We start from the raw sequence: 18709 nt of genomic DNA, 5'->3' as shown, positions 1-18709 counted from the left end.
TGTTGTTACTCCCTGCATATTCCCATGAGGAGCAGGGACACCACCTCCCTACAGCTCAGCCCAGCTCGGCACAGTGACTGGGACCCTTCTCTGCTCCCCCCGCCACTTGCAGAAGCTCAGGATGGTGTCTGTGGCCCCACTGGGTTGCCCAGGCAGGGAGCAAGTGTGAGCAGCAGGGATGCAGAGCCCCTGGGCAGTTCCCTGGCTCAGTCAGGGGGCACAGGGCAGCTCACCAGCAGCCTCCACCCACAGCCCACTCTCCACCATGAGGCAGGACGGCACGATTGGCCAAGAGGCAGAGAGCAACACACCAGCCACCAGTGAGGAAAAGCATCCACTTTATTACAGACCCCAAAGCGCCCATGGCAGTGCCAGGAGGACCACGTTTACATGGGATGTTTCCATTGTTCAGCAAGGGGAAGAGAAGAGAGGAATGAACCCAACCGACCCACCTCACAGCTCTTTGGTGCTAGAAAATGTGGTGGTGTGGCAGAGAGGAGCTGTGGGTGAGAGGGGCAGAGACGAGGGGGGACACCTCTACCATCCACCACCACCCCCGAGACACCTGCGAGGAGTTTGCGACGCACCCAGACACACACAGACGGCAAATGCATTTCGCTGTTCCCCCAGCCTGCGCCCACCCGGCACCGCCGAGCGCCACGGAAAACCCCCCCACCTCCCAGCACCCCCAAAACAGTCAAACACCCTTTCTGCAAAGAGGGAGAGCAGGTCCTGGGGGGAATCAGCAACCGAAATCTCTTGGCTGGAGAGGAAGGAGGTGGGAAAGGCGACTGGTTCCCAGTAACTCAGACCCTGGTGGGAGAGGCAGCCAGGTCTCTGCTTCACTCCTCTCCTCTCTCAGCAGCAATGGGCTCCTTGGTCCACTTGTCTGTGACCTCCTGGTTGCCTGCATAGCCCACATCAGGGAGCAGACCTGGGGCTCCCTCCCCGTCCCCGGTGACCTCCAGGTCCAGCTCCTCGAAGGAAGAGCCGCTGGCTCCCGACTCGCTGTAGCTGTGCTCGCTGCGGTTGTCCGCCTCCTCCCGGCCACGGCTGGCTGGGAAGGGCAGCAGGATGGAGGTGGCCACCGAGGTGTCTCTGCTGTCAGTTGTGGCCTCCATGCTGATGGAGCTTGCCTCACTCATGGTGTCGACCCCTGGGATGGAAAGAGAAGGGGAGGGAGTGAATGCTGCGGGAAGGAGGTGATGGGGATGGGGTGCCATAACCTTTGAAGCCACCAGAAACCTCAGAGATGTCAGGGCACAGCAGAGACCAGCTCCTACGTCTTGTCATCTCCTGTGCCTTTGAGATGTGACCAGGCTAAGACAAGAAGCTGGACTCAAGCAGCTCCCTGAAATCAGGGCACCAAGTCAGTTACTATAAACAACCCCCAGCTTCCAGCCATGCCCTGACCTCCTGGCCCCATGGCTGCTCTCCATGCACACGCCAAGGACCTGGCAAGCCCTTTCTTAGGAAGAATGCATAGCCTGGGAGCTGGGGGACAACCTTGTCCTTGCCAGGGTACCATGCTTGAGCACCTGAGGGGATGGTGGCACATGGGCAGGTTCTCGGATGTGCCGCTGTCAGAGGCAGGTGTAGGTCTAGCCTCGTGCCAGGACATCCTGGTGCCTTCAGCACCCAGCAACCTGCTCCCCACTCCCTCCGTGGCTCCCCGCAGCTCTGGTAGCAGTGTGAAGGGAGGCAGGGTAGCAGCAGACAGGACTCAGGGTGCCAGAGGATGGGGGGAGCCTTCCCACCTTACTCAGAGATTCTCCACATCACCTGACTGCCAGCCCACACCTTCTCTCATGACCCAGCCCCCCCGGGGGCTGCCCCTGCCTGCCGGGGTAGACCCCTGGGCTCTCCGCCCCCTCCCTGGATCCCTGCCTCATTAGCTCCATGGACAACACAATTAAGGAGTCGACAAGGAGAGGAACGTGTCAGATTGAGACCAGCAGCTCGGTGCTGTTGCCAGAGCAACCAGCCAGGAGACAAAACCCTCCTAAAAAATGTTAATCATTGCTAATTACGACATCAGAGATCCCCATGGTTAATTATGACATCAGAGATACATGTTGTTAATTACGACACGGCAGCAAACACTGGACAGGCTCCTCCACCATGGCCCTCCCTGCTCCATCTTCTCCCCCCTTGCCTTACACTGGTGGGAAGTGTGTGCCAGGCTCTGTTGCTTCCTGGCACCTCCATCCATGCCAGGTTGGATGACCTCGCCGAGGATCATGCCCCACACCAGGAGGGAAACCAGGAGGAGCCCCCCTCAGCAGCAGCACTGCTGGAGGTCTGCAGCTTGCCACCAACAGGGCTGGGGAGTGGTGAAGAAGATGATGATGACCACAGAGAGGCTCCCGGGTGGGAGAGGAGAGTCCTCTCCTCCACACTGTCTCCTGCTGGTGCAGCTCCATCCTCAGCTTCAGACACAGGGTTGTCCCAGACTCCCACAGGCATTTCCAGCCTCCCTCTGCAATGCCCAGGGCTGGGCTGCTCACTCTCCTCCAGCTGTGTGGCAGCCACTGATCTGGAGGAGACCCATCAAGGAGGGAACTTGCCTTCCAAACATCCTTAAATCCCTCTTTGAGCTGTTTTTCTTCCCAGCCTGGGCAGCTGCCAGCAGAACTGCTTGTAAATGGCAGTCCTCTGCCTTCTGAGCAGCATCATCCCACGGTCCTGCCGGCTGAGTGACGGCTGCTCGGAGAGGACCGAGCAGTGGCAGTGGGATGAGGAGTAGCCAGAAAAGATCCGCAGACACAGCGCACCCACTGCTCCATCCCACCTGGATGGCGTACTGGCTTCATCCCGCTCAGAAAGGAGCCTGAGCCTGCACCCTGTCACCTTGGCCATAGTGTGCAAACCCTTTGGCAGCTGGCACCCAGCTGAGCCACCCCAAGCGATGTCTGGCCACCCCCCCACGTAAAGGAGCGAACGGCTGCCTGCTGACACGCACTGCAGCATCAGGGAGCACCTCGACACGGAAAGTACATTTGCTCTAAGTTAAAAAGGATGTTCTGCACGCTGTGGTGAGGCGCTCGCTGAAGGGGACGGCAGCCACTGAGTGGGCAGCAGAAAGGTGGGAGGTGCTGTCCCACCTGACAGGATCTGGGCAGGGCAGTGGGTCAGCGGGGAGCCTCTGGGAAGAGGGAGAGCTGCAGGAGATGGATGAGAGTGTGTGACCCCCAAGCTTTGAAGCCAACTAAGGGTTTGCCAGATCTCTAGTGAAGATATCAAGAAAAGAAATAATCCAGTTTGGCCAAAGTGGTGGCCCGAGGTGACATGGACACATTCCCACCCCGGCTTCATGACAGCTCACGTCATTCGTAGTCATCTTGCGTCCCTCTGAAACCCAGGACAGGAGTGACACCGACCCCCCAAGCTGTGCCCTGCCTGCACAGCACCCCCAGGGCCATTTTGGGTCAGAAGCTGTCACATAACCCCATGCCACACAGCAAAGAAGGTCCTGAGGAGAGGAGCAGCAGCTCAAGAAGGGAAAGATACGGATGAAGCTGACCTACACACTGCTCCAAGCCACCACCGTGGGAAAGCACTGATGTCCTCACCCTCGTAGCCGCTTCCCTCTCCCTCGCTCAAAGGGTGACAATAAATCGAGTCCTGTTTCCTTTCAGCCAAGCACTTTGTCACTGCTCTGTCACTTCTGATCATGCTTGAGCAGCATCAGCTGGCAAATTTGCCCGTTTCAGCAGCCTCGCTCTCCTCCACACAGGACAAGGCCAGCTCTGGCGCGGCCACTCCGCCTGGCCGGGATGGATGTCTGGGGCGGGCAGGGTGACAGATGGAGCTGGGGACCGTGAGGGCTCAGCTCGGGCAGAGGATGTGGCAGGAACACCCAGCTGTCCCAGCACAGCCCAGGGAGGCCAGGCAGGCAGTGCAGGGGGCTCCAAGAAGGCAACCAAAGCCCCATTGGAAGGGCGAGCAGGGGTTCAGCTCTTATCTTACAGGCAGAGGCTTCCAGCAGCTGTCACACCCATTTGTCCATCCTTCCCCGCACACCTTGCTTGGTTTCCCTATGAGCCACTGCCCATTCCCTGCACCCATCTTCTCAAGGCCAGTTCCTGCACCAAGAGCCAGACTAGCACCCCAGCCAAGTGTGGCTTTTCCCTCTGGCACGCAGCAAGGCACCAGCCACCCTGTGGAAACCCCTCCTCCGCTCTGCTCTTCCAAGGATGGTGTAGCCATCCCACTGCATCTTAACTCGGTAGGAACATGGTACCCAGGAAGCTTTCATCTGGGCAACAGAGGTGCAGCCTGGGGTGAAGCCATGCCAGGGTGCTGAGGAGCCCAAAAAGGATAGGGCCACCTAGAAAGAAGGGTAGTCAAGCTGCCAGCTCCAAGAGACCAACCAGGGATGGGTGCAACAGGAACCACTCATTAAGGGAGTTCAGCCCTGTGTCATCCCAGGTGGTGGCATTTCCAGATCCAGAATGAGGTCTGGCTCCCCTTCTGCATTGCCCCAATGCGACACTGCTGCCTGAGCACCACTCTCCTCTTGGTGCTCCCAGGTCCTCTCTTTTCCCCTGTTTGACCGAATATTCATTGTCCCTGAACACTAGATCAGTGTGCTGCTGGGGGCACAGCTCCTTCACACTTGCCAAAGCTTGCACACAAGCCACCAGGAGAGGGGCTGGGGCAGGCAGACCAGCAGGAAGGCTTGGCAGGAGCTGTGTGCTGAGCCCCTTCTTGGGATGTAGGGGCAGGCAGGAACAGGCAGAGCTCTTCGGAGGACAGAAGTGGTGATGAGGCAGAACGCATCAGGGAAGGTGCCTCCCCATGGCACTGGGGCTCAGTGGGTGATGCCATCCATCGGTTGTACCTGAACGCTGCTGGACAGACTCAGCTCGAGTAAAATGATCACCTGAGACTCTGGGCAGAGCCATGTGCTCAGGAACCATCTGTGTTCATGCCAGCAAGCCTGTGTCAAGAGGCTGCTTTCATTTGCTTTCACCTTCCATGCGCCACAGCGGGGTCAGCGCTGCCGAGAGGGAGCCGGGAGCGAGGGCCCGCTGAGCACCGTGCTGATGCCAAAGCCCCAGAAAATAATTAAGTACAAAACAACTAATCGTGATTGACACTGGCCCCCTGGAGACCCATCAGCCGCCTTCCAAAAATGCTTCCTGTCTTTCTGATGACCCTGACGTTCCCGAAGAAGGGACAGAATTATGGCAGAGACAGCCACAGCCCCTGGCCCCTTTCTTTGCATATTGAGTGTGTCCGTCCTCAGCGGAGCTGCCAGCGCCCTGCTCTGTGCAGAGCAGCAGCAGAAAGCAGAGACTTTGGACCATGTACCACAGCCTTTGTGGTCACTGGCTTCGCTCAGAGCCGCAGGCACCCAGCACCTTGCAGGGTGAGCTCAGGAACAAGGACAGCAGATGACAGCCTGAATGGAGAGATGTGCTCCAAGGTCAGGAGGCTCAAGAAAACAAATCCAGGCTTTTCTTACACATCCAAGTCACTCGGTACTGTCTGGCACCAGCCACAACAACAGGTGAGGAGAAATGGCAACACCTTCCACTTGGAACATCTCAAGCCTTTAATGCGAGGAAAGCATAATCCAGCCGCTGGCAGGGAGTTTCATGAGCTTTGACCAACAGGTGCTGTGTCCACACAGAGCATTCCTAAACATGATGCTCACTCTGAAATCACAGGCTTAATGCTGTTATTACAGTATTTTTGGAGGGGGAAGAGCAGGCTTCATCTGCTGTCACATCAGGAATGAGAGCCCAAGGCTGCTGTACACACAGCATCCTTAGCTGCCTTTGGGAGAGAAAATGGGGCTCAGCACCTTCCCAGTCTCCACTCACTCTACGAGGCAGCAGGGTGTCAAAGCCCTACACCTGGATTTGCACAGCCAGAGAAGCTGACTGCCACCATCAGGGACCACCACTCTCCCACTCTCCCAGGAGCATCCCAGCACTGCCTGAGCCTCCATGGGGGCAGGACCACTTGAAACACTGGCAGAGCTGAAGTGGATCAAGAAATCATCCAAATCCATGCAATTGGGGTTGAGGGGGAATCATACTGACAGGCAGATGGGGACATTGCTGTGCCCATCCTCCATCTGGCAGAGGAAAGCTCAAAAGCTGTCACAGGCACCCTGGGATCTGCTGGGTCATGAAGATCTCATGGCTGTCATGCCTGTTGAAGGGGCTGTGGCTAAGTGGACCTTTCTCCTTGAGCAGCTGCCCAGGGAAGGAGGAGTAAAAATTATGTGAAAAGAGACCAGAGCTTTCTCTTTCTTCAACTCAGAGGTGGTTGCACAGATCCCAACACAGAAAATCCTTGGGAAGGGAGGATGAGTCTCAATCCACAAGGTGTCATCTTCAAGGCATCTCCTTCAAGGCATCTCCAGGGAGCAGCTGGGCAGATGGGAGATGTGAAGCCTGACAAGACCAGCTGCCCACTCCCACCTCACCTCCTGACTTTGACCCTGCTTTTGAACCAGGGGCAGCCTGACAGCTACAAACCAAGTTCCTGGTGTCAGCAGGCCAGTGGCAGTGGGACAAGGATGCTCACTGGGCACCATTTCCCTTTGCACAAGCCCAGGACTTCCCCACCCAGTGCCATCCTCCCCAGCTGTCAGCAGTTGTGCCAGTCTGGGGCACTGTGACATTACAGGGATGCAGGAGATCACAGGGACCACCAAGATCCTCAGGTAGGAGCTGCAAAAGCAACCCGGAGGCTTGCCACATCCTTGACCCTCTCCAATGGCCAGAGCAAGGATGTGACTCCCTGCCAGACCTGGCTCTGCCACTGTGCCCAGCAGTGACAATCACAGCGCAACATCCAAGCCCAGCTCTTTAGCCTTAGAGGCAGGGCCAACCTCACAGCTATTATTATTATTTTAAGCTGGTTTTGTGCAGACTCAGCAGATGACACTGCATCAGACTGCACCAACAAAAGCTCATCTGTGTGGCTGGAAGGGGAGGGGGGTTGGAGAAGCTGGTCCACAGCTGCTGCCAGGGAGCCCAGCCTGGGGTCTCCCACATGAGAAAGTCCAACATCATTTGTTGTCTAAAACTGGGAAGACCTTCCTAGCACTACTTCCTGCAAGGCAGGGGACTCCCACACCACAGGGATGCTGGCTGTGGCATCCCAGGGAAAGCACTGAGACAGCTGTGGTGCAGGGCAGTGGCTGCTCCCAGCATCCCTGGATGTTCTGCAGGATCATGCACTGCCTGAGTGGGGCAGAAAGTAGCACGTGCAGCTATGGAAGGCACCACTCTAAAGCTTCTTTTGCTCCCATGGATCCTGCCATCCGTCTCTGAAACCAAGGAACAACCAAGGAAGATGTCAGAGAGAGTGGGCTTTGGGGCACCTTTAGCCAAGCCAGGCTGGTGCCCACAGCAGCCACCCTGACACAAGGAAAAGAGGAGAAGAGTGGAGTGAGCACCGTGAAAACACAGGACCTCAAAGCGCTGGGAAACAGCTCCAATTAGACTCCTTACTGCGGCGCTAAAAGGACAGAGCTCCCAGAAAGCAATTCCCTGGGTTGCTTTTACGCCGCACGCGATTAAGAATTAAAGCAACCCAAACCTGAAGATGTGTTAAAATAAATGACCCAACTGCCCAGCAGGCGAGCAGAGCCATCATGGTTTTTTCATGCCCATTACACAAGCATGTGGGGCTCGAGGAGGCGGCTGCCCCTGCCAGCAGCCGGCTCGGGTGTGCTGTCCAGCGCCTGGGAATGCTTGGATAGTCGGCTCCCACATCTCACAGGCACGGGAGCACGTGGGCTGGCGACAGCAACCAGCATTTTAGGTTACTATAGCACTCCTGTTCTGCGCCTACAGCCATTGTGGTCCCTTCCTGTATGAATACATCCAGGCTCCAACAGATCTTGCTGAGCAGATGCTCTCAGGCAACTCCACCACCAGCTACAGCAACCTGGTATTTAAGCTCTTTGCAGTCCCAATATGTAACAGATGAAGATGAGATCAAGGAAGATGTATATGACAAAGAGAAAAACAAGCCCAGCTGCAACCAAAAGCTGTGAGATTCAGCTCTGCACTAAGAACAGTGGGACAGTGGCTGAAGTGGCAGCTTGGTCCTCGCCCAGACACTGCAGGGGTTCCTGGGTGCTCCCTGAGGCATGGCATGACACCCTGGAGACAAGATCCTTGGGGATCAGCCCAGGCCGAGGGAAAGATGTGTGCTGAGACTCAGTGGTTGGGCACCAGGTAGGCACAGGTCAGTCCCTCTCTGTCTGCTCAGGCAGAAGACATCGGGACCCCCACCTTTGTGAGGGCTGATGCTCATCAAAGATGGACCCCATGTGCAAACCACAGATACCTGTGATGTCTGTCTGGGCGTCCTCAGTCTCAACTGCAGCAGCCCTGCTCTTCCTCTCCAGTTCTTTCATTTCAGGCACATAGAAGTCCCCCTGGCGAGCCAGGGGACACACGAAGTAGATGCGGTCCTGCTTGTAGATCTCGATCCGGGGGTGGGCACAGAGCTTCCTCTCCTGAAAGACAGCAGGCAGCCACGAGTCAGGGGTGTGCCCTTGCCCCCCACCCCAGCAGCCCCCCACCACATGGACCTGCCAGCCTGGCTGTGTCATAGACTGACCCACTCTGCCCACAGACATGGAGACCCACTGAGGAGCGGTGGGTCCCATCCCAAAACCACAGTGGTGCCTTCCCTGTCACAACAGCCTGCACGTACCAGGGCAGGCAGGTTTGGCCCTGGGGGTAAGCAGCCAGTCAGGCCCCAGGAGGAGATGCAGAAGACCATGAGAGATTCATTTCCCCCAGCTCAGCCTTGGCTTTGGTGTGCTCATTTTGGGCTGGAGCGAGGGGTTTTGGGGAGCCGGGCAGCTGCTTCGCACAGACCTGCCAAATCTCTGGTTCCCCCCCCGTGGGGCAGCCCGGCCCCACGAGCAGGCGTAGCACTTCTCCACTAATTAATATAATCCAGAGCCGACAGCTCAAGCAGCTCCTTTCAGAATGGCGAGGGCAGGGGGAGTGGGAGATGAATCCCTGGCATTTCAGACAAGTCCCTCTCCTCCTCTTTCTCGCCCCACCTCCCCCTGGCAGCACTCCTCAGGACCTCAGACCCCCCTGCCTGCCAGGGACCCACGAAAGGGGCATGTCCCCCTGGGCTGTGCAGCCCACACCGAGCCAGGGCTGTGGGGACTCTCAGGATGCCAGGGCAGGGCCGAGGAGCAGCTGGACCCCTCTTGCCACCCCCTCCTCACCCGCCTGCCCACCAGCTGCTCACTGGTAGAGGGGGCGGCTGATTACAAGCCGGGTGAGAAAGGAGAGTGTCTCTTCAGCGGATTTTCTTTTTCTTTCTTTCCCCTTTTCAAATCACTGACAGCTTTTATTTAACCCTGCAACCACCCCGATTATCATCCTCCTCCTGCTCCCTATTCTCTTCCTCCCTCTTGCCCTGACTATTCTCTTCTTCTTCCCTGACCCAACAATTTTCCTCTTCCTCCCTGCCTCGGCTATCCTCCTCCATCACGGCCCACTGATGTGGCTTGCCCAGACATCCTCCAGCAGGGTCCCCATCCCTCTGGGACTCTCCTTAGCCATGTCTGGCCCCGCTCCAAGGATGAGCTCTATGGGCACATCAATCATGACCTTACAAAAGCCTGTTTATTCCTGACCTCCTTCACCCCTGGGGATGGACCAATGTGATTAAGAATCATTTATTTCCTAGACAAATGCCAGCACCAGGCAGGATTCACAATACAAGCCAACACTGACCCTCTTCCCAGTGCTGGCAGCAAGGATACCTGAAGAGCCACCTCCACGCTGCCAGGACGCTGCGCAAGCAAGACAGGGAGAAAATCCCACATGAGCAGTTTTCGGGTCCATTCTCCTGGGAAAGCCTGCAGGAGCTGGCAATGCAGAGCCCCAGTTTACCCAGTAGCACCACAGCGGCAGAAACACGACCCCAGCAGAAGCTTTACCCATCCCATCCCAATGTCCCCGAGCCTGAATTTCGGCACAATTTCCCCCTCCAGCCAAGGAGGAACCACATTCGCGCTCCCGGTGCCGCAGGGACGCGCAGGGACGCGGGCGGGCTTCCAAGGAGCTTGGAGCCCGGAGTTCCCACTCGCGGGCAGGTGAAACACTGAGGCCTGTGGATCAAAACTGTATTAAATAAAAACAAGCTGGGCTGTTTTTAGCAGCAGAGCAGAGGCGGCTCATATCACTCCTGCTTTTTCAGCAACAACGCAGACAAGAGCCCTCCCTGCTGCTCTGCCCCTTGCTCTACCAACCACAAGCCCATCCGCCAATCTTCAGCTCAGCTCGTTATTTTAGGTTACTGCAACACACACCAGAGACGGGTATCTCCAAGATATGCAGGGTTTTTTTTGGATGCATCCAGCTGGCCCTCCACCACTTAATGCAGACGGGGACAACTCAAAGGATCTTAGAGCAAAGAGACCTTCACTAAACTCATATGAGGTCTCTAACCAGTCTAAAACCTCAGGGCTCCACCCTGGCCTCCAAGACACCCCAAGATGACTTTCCAAAGGCCATCCTGAGACTCCAAAAGAGCAGATCTGGGACATAAACTCTCCCTACAATATATTTAGGCTGCTTCAACTGCCCTTCCAATCACACGGCCATAGTAGTGACTCCCCCAAAGCACAAAAAACACCCCCTGCACACACATGAAATACCGGAATCTTGGCTTTTTAAGGAATAAAAATGCACACCTCTGTGAAGAGCAGAGTCCTGGACTGGCTCTTGAGTTAAATGCTGCTTCATACTCACAGATTATCCCATAAGAGATATAAGGATGCTCCACCCTGCCAGGGTGGGAAGTAGCTTTGTGCCCCTGAAGCCAGAGGAGCACAAGTGCCCTGGAGCCAAAACCCATGGCCAGGGACCAGGTTGGTGGGATGACACTGAAGTGGCCAAACACTCACTGTAAAACCCACACCTGCCTTATCATGGACAGCTACAACACTTGTCTTCCCATTTCATCCAGGGTTTTGCCCAAAAGGACATGGAGAGAAACCAGATCTGGCAGTGCTAATTTATGCCTACACAAACTAAATTGGGATCCAGGCAAGTTAGCTGGCCCTAGCTCCTGGCAGGGCTGCTACAGAGCTCAGCACTGACAGGTGGGCTTAGGAGAGGACAACATCCCCAAGAAGGAGTAGAGAGGTGGCAGCTGGGAATGATGTCCCATCCAGCCTATGACAAAAGGATGAGGCTACCTAAAGACTTGAGGAAAGGGCAGAGGCAATGAGATGGGGAGCCATGACAATGGAAATGGATAAGGGGATCACCTAAAAAATGGACAAGGGGATCATCCAAAGGGGATCAGGGAGATCAGCCTTGTGATCATACCAAAGGAGATTAGGAAGCAGGCAGAGGCCAGGCAAGCACAGTGCAGCAAAATGCAATTAGGAGGCTGGTGCCAGCACAGGACAGAACAGGTTTGGGATTATCCCAGTGGAGAGAAAGGCTGAAAGGCTGCTGCAAGGCAAAGAAACAACTCGGAGAGACTGGAGAGCAGAGTCCAAAGGCGAAGGCGTAAGCAGAGAGCGAATTAGCAAAGGCTCAACAACATGGCAAAACAACAGAGAGGTTCAACAGGCAATGCTGCACTGCCGCTGAGGAGGGAGCCCCTCGCTAGCTGTGCTGCTAAACCAACAGATGGAGCAGCACGGGGGACACGGAGTTTGCAAGGCAGAGCCCTGAAGTCAAATCCAATGCTGTCTCACACAGGCGGAGGAGCTCAGCGAGAGGTGAACAGTGGGACACCGACGGCGTCAGGGCCAGGCTGCTGGCTAGGACAGCAGGACCAGTAAGTAGGGCAGGGAAGGGGATTCATCCCTTCACAAGGTCGTGCAGTGACACCTCCCTCCTCAGCCTGTGCTGGGAACTTTCCCTTCCTACAGCAAAGACGGAGGCGGCAGCGCTGCACACAAAGATATTTCTCTGCGGGACCCTCCATCAGGCACCTGAAGCACAGGATTCATTGCACATAATCCACACAGCCAATCTACACACACAGAGCAAAGGCAAATGCATCCAGAGTCCACATGTTCAATCCCAACAGGCGCAGTAGCTCCAGAATACTCCTGCTATGTCAGACCCACTGCTTCCCACAAAGCCAACTTCTTCTCGGCCCGTCTGAGGAACATGGCGGGGTGCTTCTCACCACCTTCTCGGGAACAAGGGTTTTTTAAGGAAAGACTCTTGCATCCTCTTTCTCAAGTGAAACAGCACCTCATCCAGTCTTTACCCCAGGTTGTTTCCAAATCACCAACCATCACTGACTCCCTAACTCTCCTTCCTCCAGGTTGCTCTCATCCCTCTAGGAATGGAGAATCCCCTGGCCTCATGCATCAGAAAGGACAACAGGATTATGCACCGAATCAGAATTTTGGGAGAGCTTCCCAAGCAGCAGGAGGTGGCACCTCTTCAGCAGCACAGATTTTCCTCCTACTACTTGTCCATAGGGAACAGACTTCATTATCTGCCCATGGAATGGCTTTAGACAGAGCCTCCCAGACTGAAAATGCCCCCATTTCCCAGGTGGGTAGGAGAGGAGCCCTAGGGCTATGGGACACATGACCAGGGGGCTGAGACATGACCCGCAGCCGTCACAATCCCAGCAGAACTGTGCACAGGAGGAAGGAGGCGGCAGGGTGCTGGCGTCACACTGTGCCCCTCAGCACCTGCTGGGAAGCAGAAGGTGAGCTGGGGCACTGCAGGGACCGGCTTTGTCACTCTGTCAAGCTCATCTGCTCAGGAATTCAAATGTCACCAACTGGATCTGCTTCATCTCCCACTGCTGGAAGAATTCGTCTTGTTAGGAGACCACAAACGAGCCTTGTGGATGCTCTCTGGATCCTCGCCATGCCCGGGCACACTGGCGATCAGGCTCCAGCTGATCCCAGAATGCTTCCAGGGTTGCGGGGATGACGGTGCAGAGGCAGCTACTGTCCTCACCTTGCTTCTGGCTACAAGCCCTCTGTCCCCACAGTTCCCCTTGACTCCTCACTGTGACCTCCTGGCATGGCTTACGGGGTGATGGTTAAGCTGGGGAGTCTCCCCAGCATCCCCCCAACCAGTTGGAGCATCATCACACCCTCACTGCCACAAGCCTCCCTTCACCTGTGCTTCTGGCTCTGGGGCTGCTCTGGGTAGTGCTGGTAAGTCAGCTGGCACCTGGCAGAGCATGGGGAGACCCCCAGGGGACCCACCAGCTCTGTCCTCACACGCCAGCAGCTCCTGCCTGCTCAGACAACATAACTCCCCCACATCTTCCTTCCAGCTGGAGGCATCCATCCTCTCAGTGATGGGGTCGGACGCTTCAGTCCCGGGGATTTTAAAGAAACAACAAAACCGCTTGGAGCTGAACGGCCCCAAATCAGTTGCTAAAATTAAAAGCTGAAACTGAGCCACCAGCGAGGACTGGAGGGAGCGCGCTGTGTGCCACATCCTCCTCGCTTCCTCACAAGCTCCATGTTCGGTGTGTCATCCCTGCTTATCTTAGAACACGGGCGCTAGGTAGTCCAGGGAGGCTTTGCAATTCATTTTGCACAGCACCCAGCACCCTTCAGCACTCTCCCAGTTCAGCCAGGGGACAGACTCCTTGCTGGGCCATCCCTCTGTCCCGTACATAGACCAGGGATGTCCCTGTTTCCATTTCTCCTTGCCCAGACAGCAGCTTGAGGCTAAACACCGCTTCAGTCCCACATTTGAGATGATGAAAGCAAAAAAAGTAGAGACATCCCTTCCTCCTCAGGTTTCAAACTTGGTTTCAATGTACATTGGCAGCCCAGAAAGCCAAGCACATCCCGGGCCTCATTGGAAGCAGCGTGGAGAGCAGTCTGAGAGAGGGGATGGGGGATGTTCCCCCTCTGCTCCACTCTTGTGAGACCCAACCTGGAATACTGCCTCCAGCTCTGGGGTCCCCAGCATGAGACAGTTGTGGACATGTCAGAGTGGGTCCTGAGGAAGCCACAGAAACCATCCAAGAGCTGGAGCACCTATGGAGACAGGCTGAGAGAGTTGGGGTTGTTTAGCCTGGAGAAGACTCCAAGGAGATCTCTCTGCAGCCTTCCAGTACCTAGAGGGGGCTTATATGAAACAGAGACTTTTTACCAGGGCCTTTAGTGACAGGAAAAGGGGTAGTGGTTTTAAACTGAAAGAGGGCAGGTTTAGATGTGAGGAAGACATGCCTTGTGATGAGGGTGGTGAGGCACTGGAAGTGGTTGCCCAGAGAAGCTGTGGATGCCCCATTCCTGAAAGTGTTCAAGGCCAGGCTGGATAGAACTTTGAGCAAGCTGGTCTAGTGAAAGATGTCCCTACCCACAGCAGGGGGCTGGACTGAATGACCTTTGAAGGCCCCTTCCAAACCCAATCCCGATTCTGATCCTCCCTGCTGAGCCACAGCCTGACCATGGGAGACAGGGATGAAGTTTGGGTGCCCAGGACTGCCTGGGCAGAAGGGACAGAAGTCAGGGAGGGGCTGGGAAGGAGCCATCAGCCCAAGAGATGGTTTGGACAGAAGGGAGGACACGTTGCTGGAGGGAGAGGCAAGCAGGCATACTTTATACCAGTAATATCTCAAGCATCAAGGAAACCCCAACATCTCAGCTTGCAGGCCAAGCTGGGTGCACGTGGAGCTGGGCAGGCCCTGCCTCCTGGTGGGATGGCACTCGGAGCCAGCTCCAGCACACGGTACAGCCGCCAACACCAGGCTGCCAAGGGCTGTAGAACAGCTGCTGCTTCCCAGTCTGGAGAAACGCACATTTCAGAGGTAGTGAAACTGCTCCCACGCACGTGCACTTTACTTTCAAATCCTCTGGGCTGCAAGGTGTTTCAGAAACAGAAGGTGATATTATTGCAATCAAGAACAGGCCGTTTCCGTCAGCCAGCAGGAAGAACCAGCACTACAGCAGCGGAAAACAAAGTCTCGCCAAAGGATAACAAATCCTCCAGGTAGCAGGATACAGCACCTGGCAATTAGCACCTCCCACGCCATCAGCATCCCTCCCTGCCCTCGGCACTAACACATGTCCCACAGTAGGCCCGTGTCCTGCCTGCAGCCAGGACACACTGCCCTGCCGACACGGCAGCGCCGTGGCTTCGGGACAGGCAGGTGAAAATCAGCCCCCGAGATCCTCTCCCCAGCACTGAGAGGCAGTGGGAGTGCATTTGGACCACGGGAGCTGTGAAACACCGGGCTTGATAGCTGGGAGAGTTTTTCATTTTCACCTCAGTGAAGGCAGCCCGCCATGCAATTTACACCTCGCCCGCCTGCGCTTCCCGGGGCCGGATCACCCAGCTGCTCCCATGGCTCCTCTGGGGCGGGAGCTGCAAAACAGCACGGCCAAACTAAGAGGCAAAGGAATGAGCCTGGGTGGGCTGATGGGTTTGTGAGGTCCCAGCACCCTGAGAAGGCTGGCAGGGACCAGGCACAGGCGCCCAGGTCACTGCTGGAAGCTGCTGTCAGAGTCATGAACATTTTTTCCTCCCTGGCATGGTGGGACATTACATCCCATCCTCCAGCAAAAGGGAGAAAGCTCCAGCCCCTGCCTCACTGCAGATGCAGACATGCTCTGGACCTCCTCCCCTTTCAGAACCCAATTGAGCTGTAAGAGAAATTCTGTAGCACATGCAGGAGCATCCCCCATCTTCAGAGATGAGACGAGCAGCAAGTCCCAATGAGATAAAACCTTTCAGAAAGTAGCCAGGAGCAGTCAGAGTGCCCAGTGTGGAGGAAGGACAAGCCCTGGACAAAGCTGTCAGTCCAGACATGCTCAGGTACACTAGTCCATGTGCTTTCAGGGATGTATCCTACTGCCTCCAACCATGGGAATGTCACCTGCAGAATAAGGAGCAGATGGTGCAAATACACACAATTCATGGGGCTTGGGTCCCCCCTGGTGTTATGGTTATTTGGCAGTAATTAGTCCCGGAGCAGAGAGTTTCAGAAGTGAAGCAAACTTTTGCATTAAAAAAGATATATTTTCCTAAAGACTCAGTGCTTTCCACATCCCCGAGTTCTGCCTTGCTCCTATACCCACCATGGGTAAGAGAAGCCAGCTGGGCTGACGGTTCTCACCAGCTTCCCAGAGCTCCACTCTTATGTTCTCACACTCTTCCTCCTACCCGACCCCATCACATCCCATTTTCTCCTCCTCCCTCCCCATCACAGCCACACACTCGCTCTCTGAAGGGGACTTTGGTTTTAACCACTCTGAAAGCTCAAATACTGGATTTGAGTCATTATAAAACAAGAAACGCGTGTAAATCCACATAATCTCTCCTCGCCAGAGGAACCAGTCCTGTGCTCCTGTCCCAGTTCCTAGGAACTCCATCACTGTGGGAGCACACAGGTCAACAGCTGCACACAAAAGGAGGTGGATGAGACTGCGGGAGAGGAGGACCACAGCTGGAGAGGGCTGCCTCTGCTTCGGAGAGCAGATCTCCAGGGACCAACACTCTCTTCCCAGCCCTCGGAGGATGCTTCTTCAGCATTAATCGCCAAGCTGAAGGGGTTGATGCCATGATCTCTGCCATCACGGGTGACTGGAGTGACGCTAAATCGCTTTGTCTGCTCTGTTGCTTCGGCGAGGCTGCCAGGAACAGCAGCTGTGGCAATTTCTCTGACTCCTGTCAAGGCAGAGCCTTTCAGGAAAGGGATCATCATCCAAGATGTTCTCCGGTCTGTCTTGCCTCGGCCAGGCAGCCCACTGCACTGCAGCCTCCCACTCTGTGTGGGGCACCACGCAGGTAAAAAGAGCTTCTTTGAAACGTGCCTTTGTTAGGCTGCTTGCAGGGAGGGTAAGCCCCAACCTAGAGTAATCTGCCCCACCCTGTTCAGAGACACCCAACAGCAGGTGGTTTCTTCCAGTGAGAGATCTTCCATGGCTAACTTGGAGTTCTCCTCATCCAGGTGGACATTGCCAACCCACATGGATGGCTTTCTCCTGGGCCACCACTTGCTTGAGTACCTGCCCTTCAGCAACAAGGATGTCCAGTGGGGGCTTTTCATTCCCAGCCTTCTCTCCTGCAACAGGTCTTGTGATGAAATCCTTGAGTGGCGAAGTCAAAGCAACAGAGATGGAGCAGGAGCAGCACTGCCTGGTGTCCACAGTATGCGGGAGCTCTCAGTCTCCCAAGCCAAGGACCAGGCTGCCCCTTCCAAACCTCAACCCTTTCCTCTTGCTCTTTGGATTGCAGGCATCTCCAGCTGCTCTTCCACAGCCTGTCTGCCACCAGGACAAACTCAGGACATGTGTCACATTAATACCCCCAGGAAGAAAACGGCACAGTGGAATAAATACCCTGCTGTCCCTTCCTACCTCCTTGAACAACCTTGTCTTTCTGCAACGCCCCCGGTTCCCAGGCTACACGGAATACATTTCACGATGAGCTAAGCTCAGCCTCACACCATCCCTTCACAGCTGAGAAAGCCAAAAAGGGAAGCTGAAGAACCTAACCTCGCTGAACTTGCAGAGATAAAGCCACCAGCATCCCAGGGCAAAGCCACGATGCAACCGCCTGATTCCCAGACAAAATAGTCCTTCCCTCCCCACCCACAGGGACTTACTGTCAGGCTTATTGGCCTCATTTGGAAGGCAGGGTAAGTCACCAAAGAGGAAGATCAAGCAGTTTTCAGCCTGGTTTTCTGAGAAGGAATAGGCAAGATGATCCATCCCAAGTACAACACGTTGGCAAATCTGACATCAGAATGCAAGTTTTCAGGACAGGAGGATCTTCCAAGCTATCAGCTAAGTGCAACCAACAGTGGAGAAAGATTGCTTGAGCTCCTGCTCAGGGAAACCCAGGTTTGACTTGAGTGACAGGGATCCTGCCCAGGCTCTCTGCTGTAAAACACACAACCACGGGCCACCGCTCACCCTCGGTTCACTGCTCTGCCTGCTCCTCCTTCCCTTGCTCCAGAGACAGACATCCCCATGTTCTAAAAGCAAGCCAGAGCCCGGGACAAGCTCCTTTCTGAATGTTTATAAATGAACAAGAGGCATTTCCCCACAGGCTTCCAGGAAAGCCGCCTACAAACCCCCACGTCCAAGAGCCTGCACCTCTCCCCAAAAAGGCAGCAATCCTGCGGGGCAAAGGGCAAAGAGCCAGAAACTCCGGCAAGCCCCAGCGTGGTGACAATTCCTCCAGTGAGCTCGGCTAACGAAGCCCCCAGAGCCTCCAGCCACCACCCACCAGCGGTGGTGAGGATTCGCCCGAGGAAATCCCCAGCGCGAACAAACAGCGCTGGTGGGCAGAAAGCGAATGGCACAGGGACGGGCAGGCTGCCTGCAATGCAGGAGGGGGTGGGAACGCACGAGAGGCTAGGAGGGGGTAAGGGAGGTGAATGAGCGGCACCAGGCAACTTCATCAGGGACCTCGGGGCAGCTCCAGGTGTCCTCGAGCCGGGATGTGCCATTTCGGCGGCCGCACGTGCTGACCGACCTTTCCATCCGTGCTGCTCAGAGCTGACATGGGGAGGTGAGGTGAGGTGAGGTTGGGCGCCTGCCTGTCCTCTGCAACCCTCACCTCCTCCACCCCGGCCCACCAGGGACCCCAGCACAGGGTCCCAGGGGGCTCATTACCTCGGTCTGGAGAGGAGAGCACCTGCTGAGCGCGCCGCCGCGGTGTGCCGGGCGTGCGGGGAGGCAATGGCTGGCGGTGCCAGCAGGGACACAAACCGAGTGCCTCCAAAGCCAGGTTCTTCTGCTGGC

The 18709-nt window shown here is 55.9% G+C and overlaps 1 protein-coding gene across 1 annotated transcript in view; it reads right to left on the bottom strand.

Moving 5' to 3' along the window:
* Window positions 1-321: 321 nt before the first annotated feature.
* Window positions 322-18709, bottom strand: part of TEX264 (testis expressed 264, ER-phagy receptor) — a 39071-nt gene continuing 20683 nt past the window's right edge. Inside the window, exons 5-6 of the mRNA XM_032699275.1 lie at window positions 8320-8491; window positions 322-1156 (exon numbers count right to left, since the gene is read on the bottom strand). Of these exons, the coding sequence (XP_032555166.1) occupies window positions 843-1156; window positions 8320-8491 (486 nt within the window). The 3' untranslated portion in view covers window positions 322-842. The remainder of the gene's footprint in view (window positions 1157-8319; window positions 8492-18709) is intronic.

Source organism: Chiroxiphia lanceolata, chromosome 11 (genome assembly GCF_009829145.1).
Source record: "Chiroxiphia lanceolata isolate bChiLan1 chromosome 11, bChiLan1.pri, whole genome shotgun sequence".
NCBI lineage: Eukaryota > Metazoa > Chordata > Aves > Passeriformes > Pipridae > Chiroxiphia > Chiroxiphia lanceolata.
Note: the sequence above shows the minus strand (reverse complement) of the source record. Positions and strands in the feature narration are given on the sequence as shown.